Source organism: Choloepus didactylus, chromosome 4, assembly GCF_015220235.1.
Source record: "Choloepus didactylus isolate mChoDid1 chromosome 4, mChoDid1.pri, whole genome shotgun sequence".
NCBI classification, from domain to species: domain Eukaryota; kingdom Metazoa; phylum Chordata; class Mammalia; order Pilosa; family Megalonychidae; genus Choloepus; species Choloepus didactylus.
In genome coordinates, this window is record NC_051310.1 from 30,090,935 (window position 1) to 30,115,335 (window position 24,401).

Genomic DNA, 24,401 nt, shown 5'->3' on the forward strand with positions numbered 1-24,401 from the left:
GCAGTGTGGCGTGAGTCTCACACGTGACCACGTATACGAGGACACTCCAAATATCAATAAGCACTATCACAATGTTTTTACTTTCAACCTTTGTAAAGACAAGGTTCTGTGGAATCTGACACACTGAAATATAAAGGGAGAGTTTTCTAATTTTGTGTACTTGAAGGCTAGCCACTTCTACATCCTCTTGCATGATCTTAGTCAGACAGGACTTAAGCATCAGTGACAAGTGGACTTTTTATTGACAGTAAGGAAAAGGAATCCAATCAAGAGCACTTTGACTGATCAAGGGGGTTAAAAAAAAACAGCTAAGACTCTGTTCTCTTCAGCATCATCTAGGGTGGGAAGGAGGAAAGTACTACACACAGGCACTGCTTCTCAGCCTTCATCTCCCAGGAAGCCTGGCTCTGACCTGAAAAGCCCGTTACTGAGCCATGTTCAGGTTTCTCAAAGCCCTGATGACATACCGCCACCCACTCACAACAGACAGCAGATGGCTAACAATCCCAGTCTCCTCGGCCTCCCAGGGGGCATGGAGCTGCAAGCTAAAATTAATTCCTCATGTTCAACTCACCTTTCATCTCCCCTCTCTTGTCCCCACCATTGCATTGTGTGGAGACAGCAATCAGAGGCTTTATAAGGAACATTTGTCAGTGCCCGGATGATAGCTCAGGGCTGATTCTTCTTTTATTTCCCTCTCCGGTTCCTTCGCCCTTCTATTTTCAGGTTCAAAGAAAGAAGTTACTTTTGAGTTCTATCTCGTAGAATTAAGTGATATGAGATCCTGATTGCTATAGAACTATTTTCATTTTGGATCCTTCCTGATTCACAAAGAGCCAATGCCACATGCCCTGTGCCCAGCTGGTTTTTTAAACATTTTCACGATGGGATGTTTCAGTAAAGACACATAAAATCCTGTAAAATGCCCATGAGAAGATTCTGGGGTTGACCCATTCATCCTGATTCAGGGTGAATTCTAGGCAAGCATGATCTCAGAATGAGGTAACTTCTGGTGAATATTCTGTAGGAGTTGTCCTATATTTCTTTATTGTTTAAACACTGGCAATAGACAACCTGACTGAAATCTTGTTGGTTTCTATGCTTAGCATTATCAATAAAACAGAACGGCTCTGAAAAAGGAAGCTACATTCCTCTTTCAGAAACTGTGTCAAGATTGTTTGGCCAGATTGCTTTGTCCTTTGATGTCCAGAAACAGGGAGTATTTTGATATTATGGTTTAAAATAAATTAATTAAACATTGCAAAATGATCTAAGGATGCTTTAAATTTAGTATATGGAAACTTTCAACAGTGCAGTGACGCAGGCAAGATTAACAACAAGTCATTTGAGGCTTAAAAGGTGAGCCACGTTTTCTCCTGGGAAGTCTTGACAGAATGAATGTAAAACTTGAATGTTGGGCTTGATCTAGTTTATCACACCACTTTCCAATCTAGGCAGGGAAGAAAGGTGATGGCCCCTTAAATACTCAATATTCGTTCAACTGCCACATGTAAGTACATTGACGTTGATGCAAGAGGACTTTTGATTCCACATCTCACAATAACTGCCTTTGGGTGGTTATTAGAACTGAATTTTGAAATACGATTTTTTTTTTAAAGAAAGGAATGAATCTAAGATGCCACAAAGGAAAGATGCTCATTTCTTTCTATGCATTTTTTCAAAATGTCTCTCAATTTGCTGGGGAAGGAATAGTGGAAACTGTGCCCGGGTGGGAACGGGAGAACCTGGTCCTGGTTCTGTCCCTCATTTACTGTGTGTGGCTTAGGAAAGATACATAATTTCCCTGGTCTTTTTTCCATCTGAAAAGGAGCATAATAATATCTTCCATATTCAACCTACAGGCTATTTAGGAATCAAAACATAGTAATCTATATAAGTGATTAAGTCATGGTTAAAATAAGTGCTATGTCATAGCTAACATTTATTGAGTATCAACATGGTTGACCTAGCATTATGCTGAGCATTGTAAGTGCAGTCAACTCACTTAATCTTGTAAAGTAAGTATTATCATTAACCCAATTTATAGAGGAGGAAAAAGAGGCTCAGAGACATTAAATAACTTGCCTGAGGTTTGGAGCTGTATCCCCCAATAGGAAGAATAAGCAATTGCTAAGAGCATCAGAAAACCAAAGAGAATTTAAAAAATGAGAATATGGAGGGAAAGAATCTGAAGTATTTTTAAAACATTAAAGTAGTCATCAGAGTAGAAAAATCGGAACTGTTAGAAATTCTGACGCTTATTTCATGGTTTAATGTTGCTGTATTTTGAATTGTATGTGGAGAGAGGCACCAAATACTTCAGTGTTAGGGCATTTCAAGGTCTTAATCTAGCCTGCCTTGGACTCACAGCTAATGGAATCAGGATTGCAACCCTGGTCAGTTGACTCCAAAGCCCACACTTAAAACTGCCATACTGTCCTATGTCCTATAATAGTGACACACATTATTACTAAATAACAGTTACCAATGATAATAATAGTTTTCAGGGGAAGCAATGATATTAAGGAAAGGTATAGTCTCTTTTTAGCAGCCCATAATTTAGAACTAAAGACACAAAAGAGATACCTGGACAGCAATGGTCACTGGGGTTCTTATACATCTGTGGTTTTAAAATGACCAGTACAGAGCTATCTCATTGCTGCCGGTAAACTCACAAATTGTATATTAGAGCCAGTGGTTAACAATTTAGAAACTTTTTGATGTCCTAATAGAAACACAACAAACCCTACAGCAGCCCTAGCAGGGCCACTGATAATATGCATGGAGAAAGATTGATTTTTCCTATGAGCAAACGAACAGTTTCCAAGATTTCAGGCTTAGGGTTTAGACAAGAAGCATTTTAAAAATCAGGTCTATTAGAGTCTAGTGAATTTGGATGATGATAAGAATTCACAGTAGCTGCTAACACCTTTGATTCCCTTCAAAAGCTCAAAGGTAACCTTGTAAGGTCATTTTTGTACCTTAATCTAAGAAGCTGTTGAGAGTATGACAAAAGACCCCCAGCAGTAGCTGAGCTGCCTGTTGTACGGAGACTGAGATGATAGATAAGTGGGTAGGTGGGGCTTTTGTTTCAATAGCATGGAGGCCTTCTATGCTGTTTGTAGAAGCTCCCACAATTCTCAAATCAGGGGTAGGGAGACTCTGGCTAATAGGATAAATCTCAGCAGCACAGGCACATTTAATTGGCTTTTTTTTTCCCTAACTGGCTTTTAAAGAAAGTTAATGATGAGGTAGATATGAAAACACAATCACAGCCTTCAAAGGATTCAAGATTCTTGGACCACAAATAGGTAAATTGGCTTGGTGCATTTCTCTCAAGTGTACTAATTATAAGCTAAATGGCTATTAAATGTCTGGAAATCTGCGTCTTGCTTCCTTTTCACCGTGTAAAGGAAGAGAGAAGTAGAAGGTGATAACTTGTGGGGAGTTTGGGGTCCAGAGGATAGGGAGTTAGATACAGTATCATGCCCATGTTAGTAAAAAAAAGTGCAATGTACCGAGCTATGCCCTTGCATCTATCTGGGGACAAGCAAATCCTTTGGTAGAGTGTTTCCCCTTCCATTTCTGGTACTTTTATGATCAGGGTTTAAGGCTCTTTACCTGGGAGAAGAGATGAGGAGGAAAGCTAAGGGATTATTTGAATGATCTCTTTTAAAGAAGGCAACATTTCCTCCCATTGCCCTTGATTCGACCATCTGGCTCTGAGAGTTTATTGGCGGATATTCCTTGACTGTAAAATTAAAACAGCTGATTAACCCCTCTCACTCCCAAGCTGGAATACTTGCTATTAAAATGCCTACTAGGACTCAGGTGTCAACATCAAGGCAGACTTAGCGTGAGAGAAATAAATTGGCAAAGCCAGCCAAATGAGTGCAATTCCACCCTTAGTTTTTCTCTCATTGCTACTCTGGCTTGAGGTTCATCAATTAAAGTGAAAACCCTTTCCCAGTCTCTCTGCCATCTCTAGTCATCTGTGTCTTCAACCACACCTTACTAAATGGCACCACCAGATCTTGATCTCCAACTGATTATCTGGTGATTATTCATGATAGTGCCCGTTCCCTCCATGGCTCATCATTTTTCATTGACCTCGAAGACCCACAACAATAGTCTTTTCTATGAACCAGTCAGGCAGCATTAATCACTTGAACAATAGTATTAAGTGCTTGGTCAGTGAGTCTCCAGAAGTTCCCTAAAGTGGACCAAGTTCAAGAGAAATAATTTATTTCTCATACAAAAATACCATGATTGAGTGCTTACTATTTAGTGTTTATGATTTGATGGCAGTCATGAGAAAATCACCATTTGGAAGTGAGAATGGAAGAGTGAGAGTACAATCATTGAAAATAAAACATACCTGTGGGATAATGCTCATTCACTGGCCAGTTGTCCACCTGAAGTGTGGCATTGCCTCCATTCCTGGTGAAACGCACCACGTGGTATTTGCCATCATTGACAGGGGTTCTCTCCTCTTTTATGGAGATGTCAACTGTGCCAATATTGAAGACAACTCCAATTTTCCCCTGTTCCTGAAGTAAAGAAATACAAAAGGCATGGTTATCACCAATGAAATGTTCTCTCTCTTTAAAGTTGATTCCCCAACTAGAAATAAACTTCTCAATGCCCAGAGGAAGCTGTTGGCATAAAATTAATAATAGTTTCCTACATTTCTCTATGGGCTTTCATCTTAAACATAAAACCAATGGCCTCAAGCTACTCAAATTGTTCCTTCAGGCACTGCACAGGTTACATCAGGTGACTGCCCTCAGTGGACATCAAGGTGGAACCATAGAAGCTAACTGCTGTGCAGTGGCACTGCAAGATTCATTTCTGCCAGCAAATTATGCCTGTTTTCTAGTAGAAGCAATAGGACACTGGACCCTAGACCTTTTCACAATTCAGATTCAGAATTAAAAAGGAAATAGGAGACTGCCTACATTATTTTGGCGTAATCAAGGCCAACAGAAGGGGTTCAGTATGGCTGGGAGCCAATGACAGGGGACCAGCATTATACACCAACTCATGTTGATATTTCCTGCAGATCTAAGCCACAAAGAACAGGCATCTTGAGCATGGGCCACTGAAACTGAGCTGGAATTTTCAGAATCAGATGGCTGTCACCCTTCCCACACTTTTTCCCTACTCCTAAGGTTAATCCAAAGAGAGATGTATCCTTGTGTTACACTGCAGAAGAGAACCTCTATGGCTTCAAAAGACTTGTGGGAAAGGAAAACAACACAATGAATTCCAGAATGGTAATGCTACGGCAATGAAGATAATGATTATGATGATGGCAGTGGTGGCGGTGAAGGTGGAGGTGGTGATATCACCCATCTCCTGGGCAATGCTAGGAAGCTCTGAAGCGTAAATAATGATATTAATAAATCTCTTCTCTAATAATTGGTTACTGCTAAGAGTTGAAATTAGTATTCATTATAAGACATAGAATGAAATTAACCTTGCTGATCAGATATAATCAGCCTCCTCCAACTTCTTGGAAAGGCATCACAGCAATGAAGGGTATTGGGAGAGGTGGGCACAGAGAGAAAGGAAACATCTTCCTCCATTTATTTAGTTGTCTGACTTATCAGCTAAGCAATAGGCTGGGCATTAAAGGATAATAAAATTTAGTTATAATTCTGATGTTCTGTAAGATTAAGTTGCAATACTCTTCACATAGCATCAGTTATCCTCTATTTCCTTATTCAAAAAGAAGTAGAAGGAGAAGAAAAAGGAGGAGGGGGAAGATGTAAAGAAGAGCAAGGAGAAAAAATCCAGAATCCATATAAACTAAAATCCAGGAAAGATTTCATGGAATCTCAGATTCAGTATTTATTCATTCATTCATTCAATACACAAATATTTATTAAGCACCTACTTTGTGCTTAAAGTTAAAAAAAAAAAAAGACTTCTGATCAGGTGTTTTTAGGCACTTGTTTCCATATAGTTTGGTGCATTTCACTTATTTTTCCAAAAGGCAGGATTTTGTCAACTTGTCAATTATCCCTTTTTGTGTGCATACATATTGTGCCCAATAAAAGAATAAACCAGTTCTCAGGAGCCTTTCCCTTATAAGGAAGGGATATAGACTAATCAACAAGGTATGTTGTCCCCATCCAGAAATGCTAAGATACAGGATAGACACCACTGCTTCCTTTGGGCTGTGATGGCATAGTGTGTAAAATAAATTGATGTCTGCCATTTCTATGTTCTATTCTCTGGGAAAAGTGAAGTAGATGCTTCCATAATGGTGCCAGCCAGACTCACGCTTTCTTAAATCTCTGTTGCCTGTGACTGTTATGTTCTCAGTTATTATTTTTTCATCTCTAACATCCCCAGTAATACATCAAGTGCCGAGTATTATAACAAGATTCATGGATAAATGAAACAGATTACAGGTTCCTTTTGCACTTTCATGCCCACAATTAACAATACTATGTCCATATTATTTTTTCCTTGATTTGAAGGGAACTCAGAAATGACATGACTTTTCTTCTTTCTCTTACTTACAGAGTTGGCCTTCATTTCTAAGGATGTGTATGCTTGTATGTGCGTGCATGTGTGTGTGTGTTTACCTAATCACCCTCATGCCTAAATAAGCAAGGCTGTGATAACCTGTTTAGCAGAATGTAAGGAGTGGAGGAGTTAAGAATACATGACTGCAGACACTATTACTCCCCTGTCCACCCCACAACGGTGGGCTGCTTATTGAACCACAGCCCTTCAATGAGAAACCACCATATGAATCCTGAATGCATGGAAAGGACTGCTGGTGATTCAATTCATTTTTGAGTCACTGATTAATCATGGATAGAGAATAATTTCAGTGGGGAGAGAGAAGACCTATATGCCAGCATTCTGCAGTTTTTCAGCAACAACCATGGCAAAGTAGAGTTCTGGTTCAGTGAGTTGGCTGATAAGCAAGATACAGTCTTGGGCAGATTTTCTGCACGATCCATAATAGATTCAGGAAAAGAAAAGATTTAATCTCTGCCAGAATAAATATTTGTTCCTTATCTTAGGTGCCACACATTTGGCATTGTAATCACTGCTACAAAGAGATCTTCAATCTTGCTAGCACACTGCCAATGGCAGTGGAGACCCTCACGCAGATGTTTCATTTTCTTTCCCATAGTGGTGACTGCAGCTGTGCTAGACCTCAGATGTGGTCTCTTTACTCGCAATAATAAGATTTCATTACTGCAACCACTTTGTCATTTGACATGGGACCACAGTGGCATTATCATCTGTGCCTAACTGCTTTGTTTCCCTTCATTATAAGTGACGGAAGCCTTGTGGCAAGTGCCCATATAGTTGCCAAGGCTTGAATCTATCATGCTCAGCTGCCATAAAAATAAACTGTGCTAGTTTATGTGTCCAGAGAAGAGAAGATGTAAGAGAGAAATGCATCGACTTTGGAGTCAGCTCTGACTGACTTTGGGCAAGTTACTTAACTTCTCTGAACCCATTTCTTGATGTGGACACCAGCTTTACATACTTCACAGGGTTGCTCGAAAGGTAAAATAAGATGAGATGACTAATACAACAGCACTTTAAAATTAATAAAATGCTGTACAAGTAAAAGGATAAATGAAATCAGGAAAAGGAACCATCTAATCATTTGACTGTATATAATGTTCTGTGATTATTAGAAAAGTTAATTAGTTCAATGGAATAAATATGAATTTTAGCATGACTGGTTCAAATATCATCTCTGGGTCCTAAAACTTCATGACCTTGGGCAGGTTACTCAACTTTGATTTCTCTTCTCAATCACGGATTTAAACAATGGGATGGGTGGAGGTTGGGGGAGGATAATCGCCGCCTCTAAAACTTGATATGAATTTTATAGAAAAACGTGTGTGAAGCATCTGGCCATGGCTGTGCATACTTGCATACCTTTGGAACTCAATAAATGTCAGTCATTTTTTCCCCCTTTATTTTCCCTCATCCGTGCAGTTAAAAGCAAAGGCATGAGCTAAGGACAGGGTTGGGGAACCCTGTCGTCAAGCTACATTGTGAAAATAAACGTAAATTTTAGCAAACAGAACGATTAAAAAAAATAAAACATTTGCAGCTTTGATTTCCTGTCACAATTGGTAGTTGCTATCTCTCCACATTCTTTAGTGTCTTTTACAAGCCCCTCCAAGACAAGAAAGGTGTAGCTGCAAAAACAGCATGGCCATAAATTTCAGTAACTCCACACCCATCACCACTAAAGTTGCTACCAAGGCAATTGCTTCAATCTATGTTCCTCCTTGATATTAAAAACAAAGACAAGTGGTAAATCAGAAGACATTACTGAAGAATCCTCAAGTGCATTCAGGGGAAAAAAACTGAACAGAGGAGAAAACAGCTGTCTTTGAATAGCCAGTAAGCCATTTTTCATCAATAATGGCTATTTATGAGCTCACCTGTTTCCTCAAATTAGTCCAGCTCCAGCTTTCTGATCCTCAATCAGCCACATTATAGTTATTGCTGTGGAGGTGACCTGAGAGGTGCTACCCATACCAAGGTCAGACTTCAGGAGCAGAAATGCACAGGGGCCAGAAAACAAATCTCAGAAATAAAGACCCCCCTGAAGGCGAACTCTTCATTCATTCCAGGTGCCCCAGGGGGAGGAAGAATGTACCATCCGCTACTTTAGAAAATTGCAGTTGACAGAAACAGAACTGGAACTTTCAAATGTAAACCAGGGAGATGTGCAATGGAAGCAGTTCTAAATATCTTAACTGTGAGGCTTCCCACAGAATTTGTTCGTTCAGTGCTAGGCAGTAACACAAGGAAAACAACATTTATAAGATGCCTCTGTAGCCCAGACATGCAAAGTCTTCCCCACCCATTGCAAAGTCTGGGTAGAAGTGAAGCAATCATTGGCACGGTTATGAAAATTTTCTAGTTCTCCCCCTTTCTAAGCTCATGGTAAGATAGAATTATTTCTGTGTCCCCTTGCAGTGGGTTGGGCCATGAGACCACTTTTGATCAATAAATTGGATGTCCCTTCTGAGCTATGCATTTTGCAGGTTTGATTTCCTGTCAAGAGGATTCTCTCTTTTACTCTCGACCACTGCACCCATAAAATTCCTGGTCATGGCTGCGTAGTCAGCCCAGACTTTTGAATGAGAGTGACAACTTGAAGTGGACATGTAATGTGAGTAAAAAATAAAGCTTGGTTGCTTTATACCACTGAATATTTGAGGCTATTTGTTAGTGCAGCATAAGCCAGATTACCTTGATGGACAGAGTAGGGGTTCAGTAAATACTTTTAAATGAAATCATTTTTGAATCTTTACAATTAATCTACAGATATTATGGATTAAAAAAATGGAGACTCACATAATTGTGAATTGACACAACTAATAAAAGGCATATTTAAGATTAGAATCCAGGTCTGTGATTCTAAAACCAATGGATTTCCAAACATATTATGTTTTAGTCTCATGCATTATATGTTGCAATTGAGTTATTTTCATAACATGGATATACATTACATATTATATACTTTATGTCTGTCTAACCTGCTTGATTTTATCTCAAATGCAAGATCCTAATAGGTACTCAGTAAATGCTTGTTAAATTAATGGATAAGTAAGTGAATGAATGAATTGGAATGTGTAGTTGTGATAGAAAAAAAGTCACTTTTAATACCATGGGAAGCTAAGCAGGACTTGAAAAGTCTAGGATAAAATACATAATTGGTCATATAAATGCAGATATTTTTTGCAATAAGTCTCAGGCAAGATACATGTTCTTATGCTTTAAATATGTAATCTGTAAAATAGAAAAAAAAGGAGGTGCAACTTTACTTGATTCATTAGATAATTTTGGCTCTGGGAAGATTTTAGTGAGGATCTCTAGGATAAAACACTGCATTCAGTAGACAGTTTTTGTTTCTATTAATTGCCTTTTGAGGAAGATCTCTTGTTCATTCTTTCAATGTTATGGTTTCCTTGTTGCAAATGGAGGTCAACTGTTAGTTAATAAGCACTCAACATGCACTTTCTGTGTGCAGAATCATGTGCTGCTAAGGAATTCAAGAGATGTAAGAGACCAGGTCTGACACTTAAGAAGTCTAAACTCGAAAGGATCCCATCAAGAATCACCCAAACTGATAAAACCCCAGCTGCGGAGCTTGGAGATGGTCTGGGCTTTCATTGTGGCCCCATAACATTGACCAGTGCCCTTCCCCAGGGACATTCGGCACAGTTTTGGCAGGAAGGACAGAGGAAAAGAAATTGTCTAGAAGTCATATAGATTTACAATCAGAAATCCCCGGCCCCATCTACATTCTGCAAGGTTTTTGGCCATGTGATCTTGAGCAGGCCCCATAAATATCTGAGCTTCATGCTATCCGTATAAATAAATGAGAATAGCCAATAACAAAGATGCCAACAACAAATATAATACCTGCTTTAAACGGTACCTGCAAAGAGATATTAATAACATCTTTGCAAATTCTGAAGTGCTCTACAGAGAGCGATGCAACAATGATGCTAATTGTGGGGGCCAAGAAGGTGGTAATAGTATAATAGTGAGGACCTTGGTGGGGATGACAGGGTGAGAAACTTTATTACAGATGATGATTGATCAGAGGCATTTGCACATTTTCTACAGGGTGCTGTTGCGAATGACTGACTCACATTCTCCACCATCAACTCCAGAATCTATAGATCGTCTCTAGAAAATTCACATTAAATGGCTTGAAAATGAATTCTATTTGCTTTAACCTGCACAAGCCTCAATGACCTTTGAACCCACTCAGCAAAGTTACATCCATCTCTCCCCGCCGACTGCAGGTGTGTTTCACCTGGTGTTTCACTGATGTCTGGTTGCGGGAGGTCAATCCACAGTCTGAAATCCTAAAAGCCTACAGAGATAAGTCAAGAGCGCCCTATCTCTAACTCCAAGCAAAGGAAAAAATAAAGAGCAGGGGTGACAGCTTAGGACAACAGGAACTCTGACCTGAAAGGGGGACACAAGGAAGGACAAAACAGCTCGTGCAAGTAAAGAAGACACAAGTCAGAGCCCCAGTTCTAATCAACGCCAGCCACAAACTGGCAGCCTGAGTCATCATGTCCTTCAAATCCACCCTGAACATCCACTTTTCATCGACAGACCCCAAAATATCACACCAGCCTGTTGGGTAGTTAAATTAGACTACAAAGCAAAAATTAAAGTTCCTTCCTATAGAAACCCCAGTATTGTGCCAAGACCTGTAGCAGTCTCCTGGCAGGATTCAGGGGACAGCTGGCAGGGCAGTGCTGACTGCAATCTGGCACAGACTGAACATCTCCCATAAATGCCTTGCTTTTTCCCCAAAATCCTTACCACAGCTGTGAGGAACCACCTAGCAGCCTTCAAAAAGAGACCTTAAACCCTGTGCTCACAGTAATAAATTAGAGTCCTTGAAACCAGGAAACACATTTTAAATCATCTAGAAATCTTCCAGAATATCTTATGTTTTCCCTGCACCCTTGCAAAGTGTAATCCTTGAACCAGTAGTATCGGTATCACCTGGGAACTTGTAAGACATGGAACATTTTAAAGCTAACCCCACTTTGAATCAGAAACTATTAGGTGGGGGCCTTCAGTCTGTATTTCGACAAGCCCTCAGGTGATTCAGATGTCCCTAAAGCCTGGAGTCCACTGCCTTTCTTTAATGTCTTGGTTTCACTAGAGCAGTGTTTCTCAACCAGGGTTGGTTTTGTCCCCAGGGGACATTTGTCAATATCTGAAAATATTTTTGGTTGTCAGAGTTGTGGAGGAGTGGTGCTACTGGCATCTAGTGGGTATAGGTCACGGATGCTGCTAAATATACATCAATACACAGGACAGTCTCCTACAATAAAGAATTATCTGGACCCAAATATCAACAGTGTCACTGTTGAGAAATCCTACACTAGGAAGTCATAAACAAACAAGTCATCAACAAACAAGCATAAGGCACCTAGGGCATATTACATACATTTACAGGTATGATCTAATTTATTCCCTACAGAAAACCTTCTTTGCAGTATGTATACCTTCACACAACACACATGCATGTGCACACACACACACACACCTGCAAATGTTTACATAATTGGTCTAGAATTGTGGTCTAGCCCCCAGAGTACAAAGTGAGCAGTGAAAGCACATTTGGATAGTCTCTCTGAACTCGACCCTTACTCTATTGGTTGGGCAAATGCTCATTTTACAGATGTAAACTTTGAAATGCAAGGTCACATGATTAGCTAGAGTAGGCTTAAAATACAAATGTATGCCCTATGCCATTTTTTCCTGTTTGGTCTTGATAATCCCCTTCCCAATGACTATAATGCTGCTTATCCCTAAGAAAGTCTCCCAGTACTTTTCTCCTAGAATAATGACATTAGCTGGAAATCACAACTCTATCTTTGTCGCCTGACCCTCCACTATAGACCAGGTAATTTTAGAAAGTCTCCTATGAAAATACATGGTCAGTTCTGAGTGGGCTGCCAAAGAGAAACTCCCTCTGTTAGAACTAGATGGCCCAGGCCAGGGATGAGCAAACATCTCTCTGTGGAGAAGAGACAAGCAAACAGTCAGTAACCCTTTAAGTCCCATTTCTGAGACTGCAAGGTAACCTTTAGTGATTCTACGGAAGGCTTTACTATTTACCAATCTTCCAAGTGACAGACTGTGTTAATATTACAGCTTCAGGGTGAATGGACCCAGATGAAAAATAAACTTCAACCATGAATTCCTGGTTTAATAACTCCAGGCATTCTTCAGCCATCCCTACAGATCAACTCCTAGTCTAAAGTCTGTCCCATTTTCTAGCTGAAAAAAAAATTTAAAAATAAGAGCACGCATTTCAAAACTGAGAGCTTCAGTACAGAAAATAAGATATACATTATGATGCCTTTGGGGAATGGGTATGTAGAAGTTTGAAGTGCCAGATTTGCCCGGAGCTGAGATCAGCAAACTACACTGGTATGCCAAATCTGGCTATTGCCTGGTTTTGTAAATAAAGTTTTATTGGAACACAGCCTGCTTATTATTTACCTATTGACTATGGTTGTTTTTGTACTATGACAGCAGAGTTGAGCAGTTGCAATTGAGATCATGTAGTCTGCAAGCCTTAAATATTTACTATCTGGCCTTTTGCAGAAAAATTTGCTGACCACTATCATAAAACTTTGTGTAATTCAAGGCTAGCCATGATTATGCCATTTTTGACCAATGATTTATGTTCAAGTGGTCAGAATAACTCAAACATAAGGGCAGGTGGTCAAATGTGGATCCCATTCCTGCTCATTCTACTATTACCTAGAAATAGTTAAGACAAAATATATAAAAATTCACCCAATTAGGCATGAACTAATCTCTCTGGGATCTGCCAAAGGTGCTTTACATCCTAAAATCAACTCAACATAATATGTTTGAAGGTGGCTAGGTGTGGATGTGGGTAAATAAATTAGAGGCTTCTGGTAAAAGGTGAAAGGAGCAAGGAATAGCCTGGTAATGGAGGAGATGGAATGAAGTTGTAATAATGATATTGTTATAATGTTATAATATTTTAACTATTGGACATTTCCTTCTGGAAAGGTATCTAGTTCTGCGGGAGTGAATCATTACATGGTAAAGGCTTGGAAATCTCAAAACCAGCACATATCACTCTCAATGTCAAGACTTCAGTTTACTATATTAGGTGGAATGAAAGAAGAGAACAGCATTGCAGCCCAATGAATATCTCAGTCTCCAGGGCTCTAATGCATCTGCAAGACATTTGAGTCATTTGGGTGATAAATGATGATTAACTGAGCTCTCTTGGTTTACCTGCAAGGGGAATCTAAGTGTCATCATCTTGAGATGAACACACTGAAATAAGGGCTCATTTTTCCTTTCCTAGTTATCGTAAACAAAATGACCAGCAGACTCTAATATATCAACAGTGTCTGTCTGCACACAGGGACTCTGGTGTGTGCCCTGCAGATAGTGTTGCAGCTAGGTATTTCATCCAGGTGATATTTTACAGCCCTCCTCTTTGTCAACTATCACCACTGTAACATTCTCTCTTGGATCATATCAGCACTTCTAATACAACAAAGGGTTGATTCTGACTTGCCCCTAACCACCATAATAAAAGCAACATAGGAGAAAAAGTGAAATTAAACAGCTGCAGCACATTGGGGGAAGTCAGGCCTGCTGGCCTCCATGATGCATCAAAGCCTCTGGAGGGGAGAGTAATCAGGCCACCCTTGCAGAAGCATGAAAAGAAAATAACATTCCCTGAACTCCAGTTGAGAAGGTAAATGTGACCCACTGGAGAATTAGAAATATGTACCAGAGAGCTGACTCATGCCCTTGAAAAGGTACCCACCACTCCAGCATTGAAAATAATTTCAAGGCTATGTGATCTTTCAATAGAATAATTATGGAACACATTTATTCAGTTCAATTTATTTAAATTTAGTATCACTATCAATTTGTAAAGCAAAGAAGTTTCAGCCAAATGGAGGAAATGCCCATGAGAAACCAGCAGGTCACCACTCCCCTATGTTATGGCTGCAATGTCATCCCTCTGGGAGCCAGCCATAGACTAAGGTGCACAAATCATCCATGGAGCTTAATAGAAGCCATACACAATATGCAGAGGCATTTGCTTTACAGAATTTAAATGACACAAACACTCTCTCTTTTCTTTGTGGGTGCTCTACAATTTTGTTCCTTAACATAAAGAGGCCAAATAATTACAGCCAAAGGGATACGGAACACAGTGCTAGAGATATGAGGAGTTGTGTGGGGCTGCGTGCCCATTTAAGAGTGTATGTGTGTGTTTGAACAAAATCTAATTACTCTGACTCACTCCTCTCTTTTTAAGTAAAGTTGATGATAGTTAGGGGAGAATCTAGTTCCCTTTGCGTCCATCACAAGGCATCTGTAGTCCAGTTCTAATCCAGCCCCTTGGCAGCCCAGAATGGTCGGTGGAACCCTGGGTCTCCTCTTCTTTAGTGGGCCTTCCAGGAACGTGAGGCTATCACAGTTCTGGATTAGATGGAACCATGGTTTCCAGAGAGAAGAAAGAAAAAATTAGGATGCTCTAGAGTCAGTAAGCACTGTAGGAAATGGAACTGATCTTTAGGAATCACTAATCCAGGAATGACCCAAAGACAAAAGAGAATTTCTAAGCCCAGCCTAGCTCAGAGCTGGATGTGGAATGCTTTCCTATCTGGAGAAGACACTCCTCTCTGCCAGAGTGTTCAGCTTTTTCCTAGTCCGTGAGCATAGGTGTACAAAACTGAAAACAATTCTATACCCATGTCCTCCCAGAGCTATCTTTGATTAACCGCATCTATCCTTTGGTCATCCTGCAAACTCTTTCTCATCTCTATTCAACAATAAAAACCATTGTTTGTGTTGATTTCATTTCATTTTTTTTTAAAATGACACTATTCTTTTCCACAGACAGACCACAAGCACTATGATGGCAGAAAATACATTTTCACTTTTTATGTCTTTCTCGACGGAGGGGGCGCAATGAATGTTCAGTTGAGCACCTGACACTATGATGAAAAGCATCTTAGCCTTCATCTGTAAGGCAGAACTACAGGATACGGTGAAAAATCTTCGTCCATAGTTCATTTGTGGCTTCTATAGTTTTTGCAACTGTTTTGCTTTGGGAGAGTGTTATTGAAAGTGTAGAGCATGGCCATATCTCAGAGGACAATGGCTATAAATTTATTCCACGTAGTTTACTGAGTAGGCCTCAGGATAATTGCCGGTGAGCATATTTGACCCAAGGAGAATTCACTCTGCAGGCCTGGAGGGGAGAGGCTCAGTGTTCCATTACCAAAGTCTTCACCTACCCTGCTTCTTTAGTTGGACTAGATTCAAATTGCCATCCTAGAGGTGGAACATTGCTCCATCCCATTACCATTCCTTGAACCTTTTGGCTCCCATCAAACACAATTTTAACCTTTGAAATATCCAAGATGCCAGACTTCCTGAGACACTCATTTTCATTTTCCTGCTTTCTCCTTTACTTTTTCAGTACAGTGGCTGTTGGTTAGTGTCGTGATCAAAGTTCCACCCTTCACCATGGTCTTTTAGGGCCACCTCTGAGTGGGCTGTACTGAAGTCACCATCCTATTTGAACTTGCACTAGTATTGCAAACTTGAGGATTTTTATACATAGCTATTGTTATGAAATGAATCATGTTCCCACAAAGGCAAGCTCAAGCCTTAAACCCCTGGTCCTGTGGCTGTGAACCCATTTGCAAATAGGATCTTTGAAGGTGTTATTAAGATGAGGCCAAACTGAATCAGTGTGAGCCTAAATGCAATATGACAGGAGACCTGGCAAACAGAGGGAATTGGACTCAGTGGTAGTAGGAACGAGGAAGAGACAGAAGAAGACAGATTGCCGTGTGATGGAGGCAGATACTGAGTTATGAATTGCCAGCAAGCCAACACCCAGAAGGCTTCAGACGGCAGAGAGAGTGAGGCCTTCTGATATCCTGATGTTGGACTTGGAGCCTCCAAAGATTTGAGACAATAACTTTCTGTTATTTAAGCCAACCAGTCTATGCTATTTGTTATAGCAGCTAGGGCAAACTAAGACAGTTAATTTTTAGGCAATACTTTTATTTCTCCAAATCAGTGTTACATAAGTCAGAGTCACATTATAGAAATGCTGCAGTCAAGGGTTTATTAATTACATACTCTGCCTCGGGCACTTGTTAGGTACACCAGAAGATAGAAAAATACATATCTGGCATTGATGTGTCCCAAGAACTTAAATTCAACTCTGAAATAGTGTAATGGGCAGTAGCCTTGGCATCAGAAGACTTGAACAGAAGTGCTAGTTACTCACTTAATGAGGGTCTTGGGGCAAATAAAAAATACTCTGGGCATAGTTCCCTCATCTGTAAGACAGGGATGATATTATTTAACTTGCTAGGTGACAATGAGGTTAAAAAAGAGAGGTTTGCGACAGCAATTTGAAAAATATGGAGCACCAAAAAATATATATATATCATTATAAAAGAGTTAGAGACAATAGGCAAATGTGAAACAAGCACATAGTTCCCTAAATTATATACAAGAAATAAATAACATTTTAATATAAAATTTTCAAATATATGTCCAAAGTCATCTTTGACAAATTGCCCAAGTTATTGGAGGCAGTAAGTTACATGCCCTTCAGGACATAAAATGCTGCCTTAGACGGGAAGAGACAGGTCAAAAGAAGAAAAAAAAAGTGGGGTTAGATATGAGTATGAATGTAAGAAGACATATTTAGGTAGGTTCAAATGGAGAGGTAAGGAAAGATAGGAGAACTCTAGAAGGTTGAAGCTGTTGGAATGAAAATGAAATTCAGTCTATGGAAGGGAAAAATAAGAAATTCTTACAATAAATATTTATAACATGAAGCAACTGGTTTGCTTTCTAAAATTTTCCTAATTTTGCAGAGACTGAAAACTGAATGTTAAGGTAGACTCTCTAGGCTCAACATATACAAACACAGGAAAAGTATTTTTAAGTTTCACACACATGCTAATATTAGAGATTATTTTCTCTCCTGTCCAAAGAACCTTCCCCACAGCCCCAAGAAAATGTTTTCTTGCCAATGGCACAATTGCATATATGGGATCCCAAAATTGTAGCTTCAAAATAATTATAAACCAAATCCTTTATTTCCCAACTGTGTCATGCTGCAGATATCTCCCCACCAGCCAGAGAAAGGCTTTAGCTGTTCTGAAATGTGATAGTTTGGGCTTTCCTTATAGCATCTCAGGGACAAATGACCCTTGCCCAGGTGGTTGGAAGCCGTCAGGGTAGACATCATTTAAGTGATGCTAGAGCATCCAAGTTTCACCAGGTAGCAGTTATCCTGCTATTGCTAAAAAGCTATATTCATGCTGAGTGATGGTTGTGAGTCTCTGAAGGGAGTGAACTGAGGTCAGAAGAAAAGTGAAAACATAGAGGAGGAAAAGAACTAATAGGAACATAGACAAGGGATTAGATAAGCGCGACTAAACCTGACCACCAAGCCTTATCCAAAAGAATACATACCCCAAACCCTGAAACATTGATATATTTCTTGCCACCCTACTTTTTACTGACTTCAATAAACTTTCAGCAGGCAAATACCTGGAGGCAAACATTTTAGAAAGCTAGCTACAAGAATAGACAGCATGACGCTTTTCTGATTCAATTGCAGAAGGATGACAGCCGCTGAGCCTTGCCAACTCTGCCCACCGGACAAACAAGTTGATCCCAGGAGGGCACAGAAACAAGTGCTCAGGGCTTCAGAAACCTTAGTATCCATGACAAGGAGTTCTCCATCTCCACTCTGGTGGATGGGCAGAGGGGGACAAGAAGGCCTGAACATACCATGGAGAGGTACAGAACACAAACAGTACTGAATCTAGGGGACACCATTCTTAGTAGAATAATAAAAACTAGTTTGGGTTTGACCTATGGTTGTTAATTGGTTTTTCTCCACTAAATATGTATTAGCTGCAATGTATAATTCAGAAGAAACAAATTCAGAACCTATGGTCTGGATGAGGCTGTCAGATGTGTTTTATTTTATGTTTTGAGGGGGAGTGCTGCAAAGTAGTTTTTGTTGTTGTTTAATGTGAATTAGTTGTCAGCATTAAAAAAATCAGAATATCTCACATGAATAGCAGGCTTTCTAAGTTCTTTGGAAAATGGGAAGATTTAGCAATACCAAGTCTAACATTTCTGTATTGCTATGACAGGTCAGAACTGATTGGGGAAGAAGTGCAAGTTCTCCAACTGAACACAGTCCGCACCACTCCCTATCGTCTATCAGACACTGAAACTGAGTGTTGGTTACCATTTATCATCATGCCTTCCCTGATAGTCTATGTATAGTTAGTGGAGAGGAAAGGGAAATACTTTGTGCACATTAAATCCAGCAACCTCTCTGAACCTCAACGAATGATAGACTGAAAGGGCCATGGGTTTCAAAAAAAATGAAGGAAGGCACATTGTTTTCCTTACACCTCATTCCATTTTAATCATTTATATTATCTGCCTGGACCTTGAAGACTTTTCTGTTTTAAATCCCTAATACACTATAACAAACATAGGCTTTTGAGTAAGAGAGACCTGACTGTGAAGCTTAACTCTGTTTTTACTGTGTGTCCTTAACCAGATTATTTATCCTCTCTGAGCCTCAGTTTTCACATTTTCAACATGAGAAAATATTAGCTATGGAAAATAGTATCTCAAAAGCTTGTTATGAGAGTAAAACAATGTATGCAGGCTGCTAGCACATAATAGAAGGTGCAAGAAGGAATTTTAGTTTCCTTCCCCTTTGAAGGGTTGGGATGAATTAAACAGACTCGATCATAAAATCACATACACATCTAAAGTGCCTGCCAAATTGTAATGACCCAACTGCTGCTTCAGTGAGATGGCTCTGCTCAAGGTTTTAATGCACTTTCCATGGACTGTGGCTCTACCACACAATTTATCACTGTTCGGCAGCCTCATAAGAAGGCCTGGATTTAAATAATAAAATAAACTCCCTTCTCACCTCTGATGTGTGGCAGGTACCTTCAGTCTGACTCAGAAGCACATCAATAGGGAATATACACTTAGCCAATAAACAATAGGACTGATAAATGTTGGCAAAGATAATGATAATAAAATGCATTACTTGAAAGTTACCTGAGACCATTCAGTACAGAAAGGTGCATAATAAATTATATGCAGACACACTTTTAGTCCTCTGAGTTCATATGTCTGCATGGCTATAACCATCAAGAAAAATTTAATGTAGGCCACTGCATTAGAATTTCCACTTAATTTTGCACAGAATGTGATATTGAAAAAAAAATATTTTAGTTATATAACACACCTGTCAAATAAATCAAGAATGTTCATTGCACTATAAGAGCTAGAGAAACAGAATTGCTACTCTACCATGTCGAGGTTTAAGTGGACCTATAAATCATACCCTTCTCCATTCTGAATTCCAAGCCAATTGAGAAACAGACACACGCTAAAGGACCAGAAAACTTTATTGATTATGGAGCAGGATGGCAGGCTGGGATGGGGATGAAAGTTGGATCTCAGTCACAGATCAGACTTCTTAGTCCTAAATTTAGTCCTAGGCCCTTCCCCATTTCTCTTTGCAGAAGTATAACCGGCATGGGTCCCCCCAGCACAGGGAGAAGAGCTCTACATCTTGGGAGGGGCAGGAAGGGGGTACTAGACTGGTGCAGCCCCTTAACGCAATCTCAGCAACTAGACAAAGGGCTGGAAAGAAGGCATGAGAAGTGTCATGCCAATATTTTCCTTTCAGGGAACAGCAGTTCTCTCATCGAGGTATAGAAATATGTGGGGGAACCATCCCTTCTCTAACGTACCAGAAACTCAAATAAACCCACTGCAGACAATTCTACCATCACGGACTGACCCTAAAGAGAAGATAGCGAGTCAACCCTTACACTTAAGATGATTTGTTACTTGGAGGGTTGGTACACTGGGGATTCTTGAAATGTTCACTTATGGTGATGGTGAAGTACAGTAGTTTCCTCTGAGTAACCAGTTAATAGCTAAACCGTTTCTGATGACTGCTGAAAGTCATAGAAATATGGATCTGAAGCCTTTGTTTTTTGGACATTGGGTGCCAGAAGAAAATACTAGCTTAAGGAATGTTAAAAATGGTCTATACACAAAGGGAATTACAGTCCTAATTTGTAACAGTTTCGGCAGGCCCATGGAAATTTCCTAACGTCGTGAACTTCCACCTCCACCCTGAGCAGCCCAGAGATCTGTTTCGCAGTCACTTACATCTGTGCACCAGCCAAGACTCTTTAGCGTAGCCCAATTTTGCTGTCAGCCCCAAACCCCAAGGGATGCATATAATCATTATCCTTACTTAATGATACCAATACCCCTAATGGAACTAAAGTGCACGTGTCATTGTGGTGCTGCTATATGTTCAGGCAGAGCTGCCTATAAGTTGCCTCTGGCCAAGCGGTACAACCTGCAATTTAGTTAACAAACTGAGACATCATAGAAATCAGTGCTCTTAACAGGCTGCCTTGATTCACTTGGTTTTTACTGCCTGTCTTACATATCACAAGTCTCCAGCAAAGTGGCGCTGGTGGGAGGAGGTCCCTGTGGAGTTGAAAACACAAGGAGAAAAAAAAAAATCCTGGAATTTACTGAATTCAAAACCAAAATCTGAAATTAGAAGTAGAAAATCCAGCAAAACTGTTTCTTGGCTTAAATAATTCTATTGTTACCGGCTGGGTAAATTTCAAACTCTTCAGCCTAGCATTCCAGATCTACCATGATGGAATGCCAACTTTTGTTTCCAGTATTCTCAGCAAGCTTTCCAAACCTTCTGCTCCATCCAAAATTGTTGAATGGACTGGCTATTCATTCAATAAGTAGGCATTGAGCACCTACTGTGTGCCAGATATTGTGCTAGGCATCGATACAAAATGAACACAACAATTTCTACCTTTCAAGTACTCCTTGTGCTGATTGATGCTCAGTGCCAGTGATAGACCCGACTGTGACAACTACTAAGAAGAATGGAAATTGGGCTGAATTCCAGGGGTATATCTCAAGGAAGAATAGGATATAGGGAACCCACCCCAGTGAAAAGGCCTCCAGCAAATTTTCTTTTATCATGATATGTGAATTTTCACACGGACTTAACAGATCTTTTTATGATTTATTTAAGGAAAACAGCATATATGGAAGAAGGAGAACTGGCTTTACATTACAGTAGTATGGGAGGGCTTTATAATGGAAGTGGAATTCAAACTCAACCTTGAAAGCAGCCAGAATGTGGATGATACAGAAGGGACAGTCCAATCTGAATGCTACCATGTCAACAAAACCATGCAAATGCAAGAGCCCTGGACTTGGAGTCAGAATCCAGGAGACTTTAGTGTAAGTCTTATCTGTTTCATATATGAGTCAAGTAACACTGAACAAGCACTTAGCCTTGCTGAGTATTAGTTTTCTTTTTTTAAAAATGGTAATAAAACTATTTAGCCTATGTACTTCATAGGGTGGTTATGAGGATCAACTGGGAAAATATATATAAAATTGCCGGGTAATGTGTACTGCACAATATACATATCAGAAAATCTTTAGGTACTCTACAATAATTATTGACTTGATTTTAAATGTACCTAGTTGTTTCTTCCTCTGGTTTTTACTTTGATAATTTTTAAAAGGCTGTTTTCACTCTCTTTAAAACCTTCAATGGAAGCAGGAATTGCTTCATTTCATGCTTATCTATTCCTTTTATCAGAGAAAATCAAAGTGTTCCTTAGAAATCATCTCATTAATCTCTTGGAGGGAGGTAAGTAAGGGGACACACACTTTTGCACAGTTGTATGTGAATCTTAGCTTTTCAAGTGGAAAAGCCTAAGACAAACTTTTCTGTGAGTCAAAGGCAGAACCAAAAATAGACCCAGGCATCCTTTTATCCAGTTCTCTGTTCTCCCCATTAGATGCATCCAAAAAACTTGTTCTCCCAGGAGACTTCCAAGTGCAGGTCTGGCTTTCCAGCTCTGAAATGGGTAATCCTTTATTTAACTTTTTTAGCCTCTGTTTCTTTATCTAAGCAGAAAGTGCTTGCCAAACAAGAGTTTTTATGGAGTTCAAAAAGGAGTAATGCAAATGTAATATTTATGAAAGAAACCTAGTCCAGTATCTATAACATGCCAGATGAAAAATAAAGATAAGATTTAGGCTTGTATAAATCTCAAAGGTCATTTTCCCAAAATATACGGAGTTGGGTATTATTTTAATAAACATTTAAATCATTCTTAATGAATCTCAGACTTGATTATTCCATCAATCAATTAACATTTATTGAGTACATACTATGTGCAAAGAATTGTGTTATACCCCAAAGAAATTAAGATGGATCAGACAGAGTATTAGACTCCAATGAATTTACAATTGAGTAGATAAGACATGGACAAAATTGATATTGAAAAAAATAGGAAGTGGTAAAGGCAATAAGATAGAGAAACAAAACCCAAAAGGATTTCAGTGGAAATGTTGTTTTGGCTAGGAAGAACAGAGAAGGCTTCCTGACAGAGCTGACTCATGGGCTGGGCCATCAAGGACATCTAAGATTTCAACAATCGGAGGGAGTGAAAACCAGGTTGAGGGAATAGCATTCTAAATAGTGGGACTAGCATAGATGAAAGCAAAGAGTAAGAAGAACATGAAGTCTGATCAGTAGATGAATTTAACCAGAGCATAGTATAGACATTGAAGAGAAATAGGGTTTGTTGGAGAATTACGTAGGTTGAGGTAAAGTCGTGTTATGTTTTTAATGTTGTAGTAAGGAAAATAACTCCCTTCAGGATATATTGGAAAGCCATCAAGTGAAATGGTAAATACATGCACACACACACACAAACACATATATTTTGCATATATTTGAGCATGTTGTGGGCAGATGAGAGAAAGGCAGAGGAGGGAAAACATAACATAAAATTGAGATGAGATAATAGAAAGCATGAGATCCCCAAAAAGCCCAAAATACAAGAGGCTAACCTAGGTAAGCTTAAGTGTAGAAAAGGTACAAGAAAATTTTTCTTCCAATGCAGAAGGGAAGGAGGAACAGTAGCAGCTGCACTGTGATTGTGTGATCGCCGTGATTAAAAAGAATCTATAAGACATTTGTTAAGGACTTTGTGGGGGAGAATTGTTACCTGAGTTGGGACCAAACTGGGGCCTTCCTGGTCCATTCCAAATCTAAGACAGGAGAGGTACCAGATGGTTCTCATTTTCAAAATGAGGAAGGATATGAGTTCACACAGATTACAGACCAGAAAATCTATTTAGAAGAGGGATCACAAAACAGCAGGTGAAATTGGCTCATAGAAGGATTTTGTTCACCTGGCATAGTGTTGTTTTATTAAAAAAAAAAAAAAAAAAAAAAAATCTAGGCAAAGGCTGCATATTTCTATTCACAAAAAAGCCTTACACTCATTTTCTGATCTAAATATTTATTGCCTGCCTGATTTTATGAGCATTTGACTTTGTGACCTCTGAGTTTTAGAAAATAAGAAGAGATGGCAATGAGTTAGCATAGCATCACCAAGAATAATCAAACCAGACTAATCTGATCTTCTTCCATTTACAAAATGAAAAACTTAGAATGGTGTGGTCAGTGTAAAAATCAAAACAAAACATCAAGCAGGGTGTTTAGTGGTATCTTTGAGGTCACCATGGAGAAAAATGGAGAATGCTTGAACATTTGAAGGATTTACAGGTGACCCAATAATCAGATGACCAAGAACTTGAAGGGCTGGCTGCAGAACTACATCCTTAACAGCACTTGGTCAATATCTGTCCCAGTGACTTGAATAAAAGATGTCATGGTTAACAAA

The 24,401-nt window shown here is 39.5% G+C and overlaps 1 protein-coding gene across 15 annotated transcripts in view; it reads right to left on the minus strand.

Moving 5' to 3' along the window:
• Positions 1-24,401, minus strand: part of NRXN3 (neurexin 3) — a 1,698,447-nt gene that overhangs the window by 189,521 nt on the left and 1,484,525 nt on the right. For all 15 annotated transcript variants that reach the window (XR_005216274.1, XR_005216275.1, XM_037832161.1 and 12 more), the window contains one exon: positions 4,379-4,550. Coding sequence is in view for 13 of the 15 variants with exons in the window: in XM_037832161.1 (XP_037688089.1) it covers positions 4,379-4,550 (172 nt within the window). In the remaining 2 variants the exon portion in view is untranslated. The remainder of the gene's footprint in view (positions 1-4,378; positions 4,551-24,401) is intronic.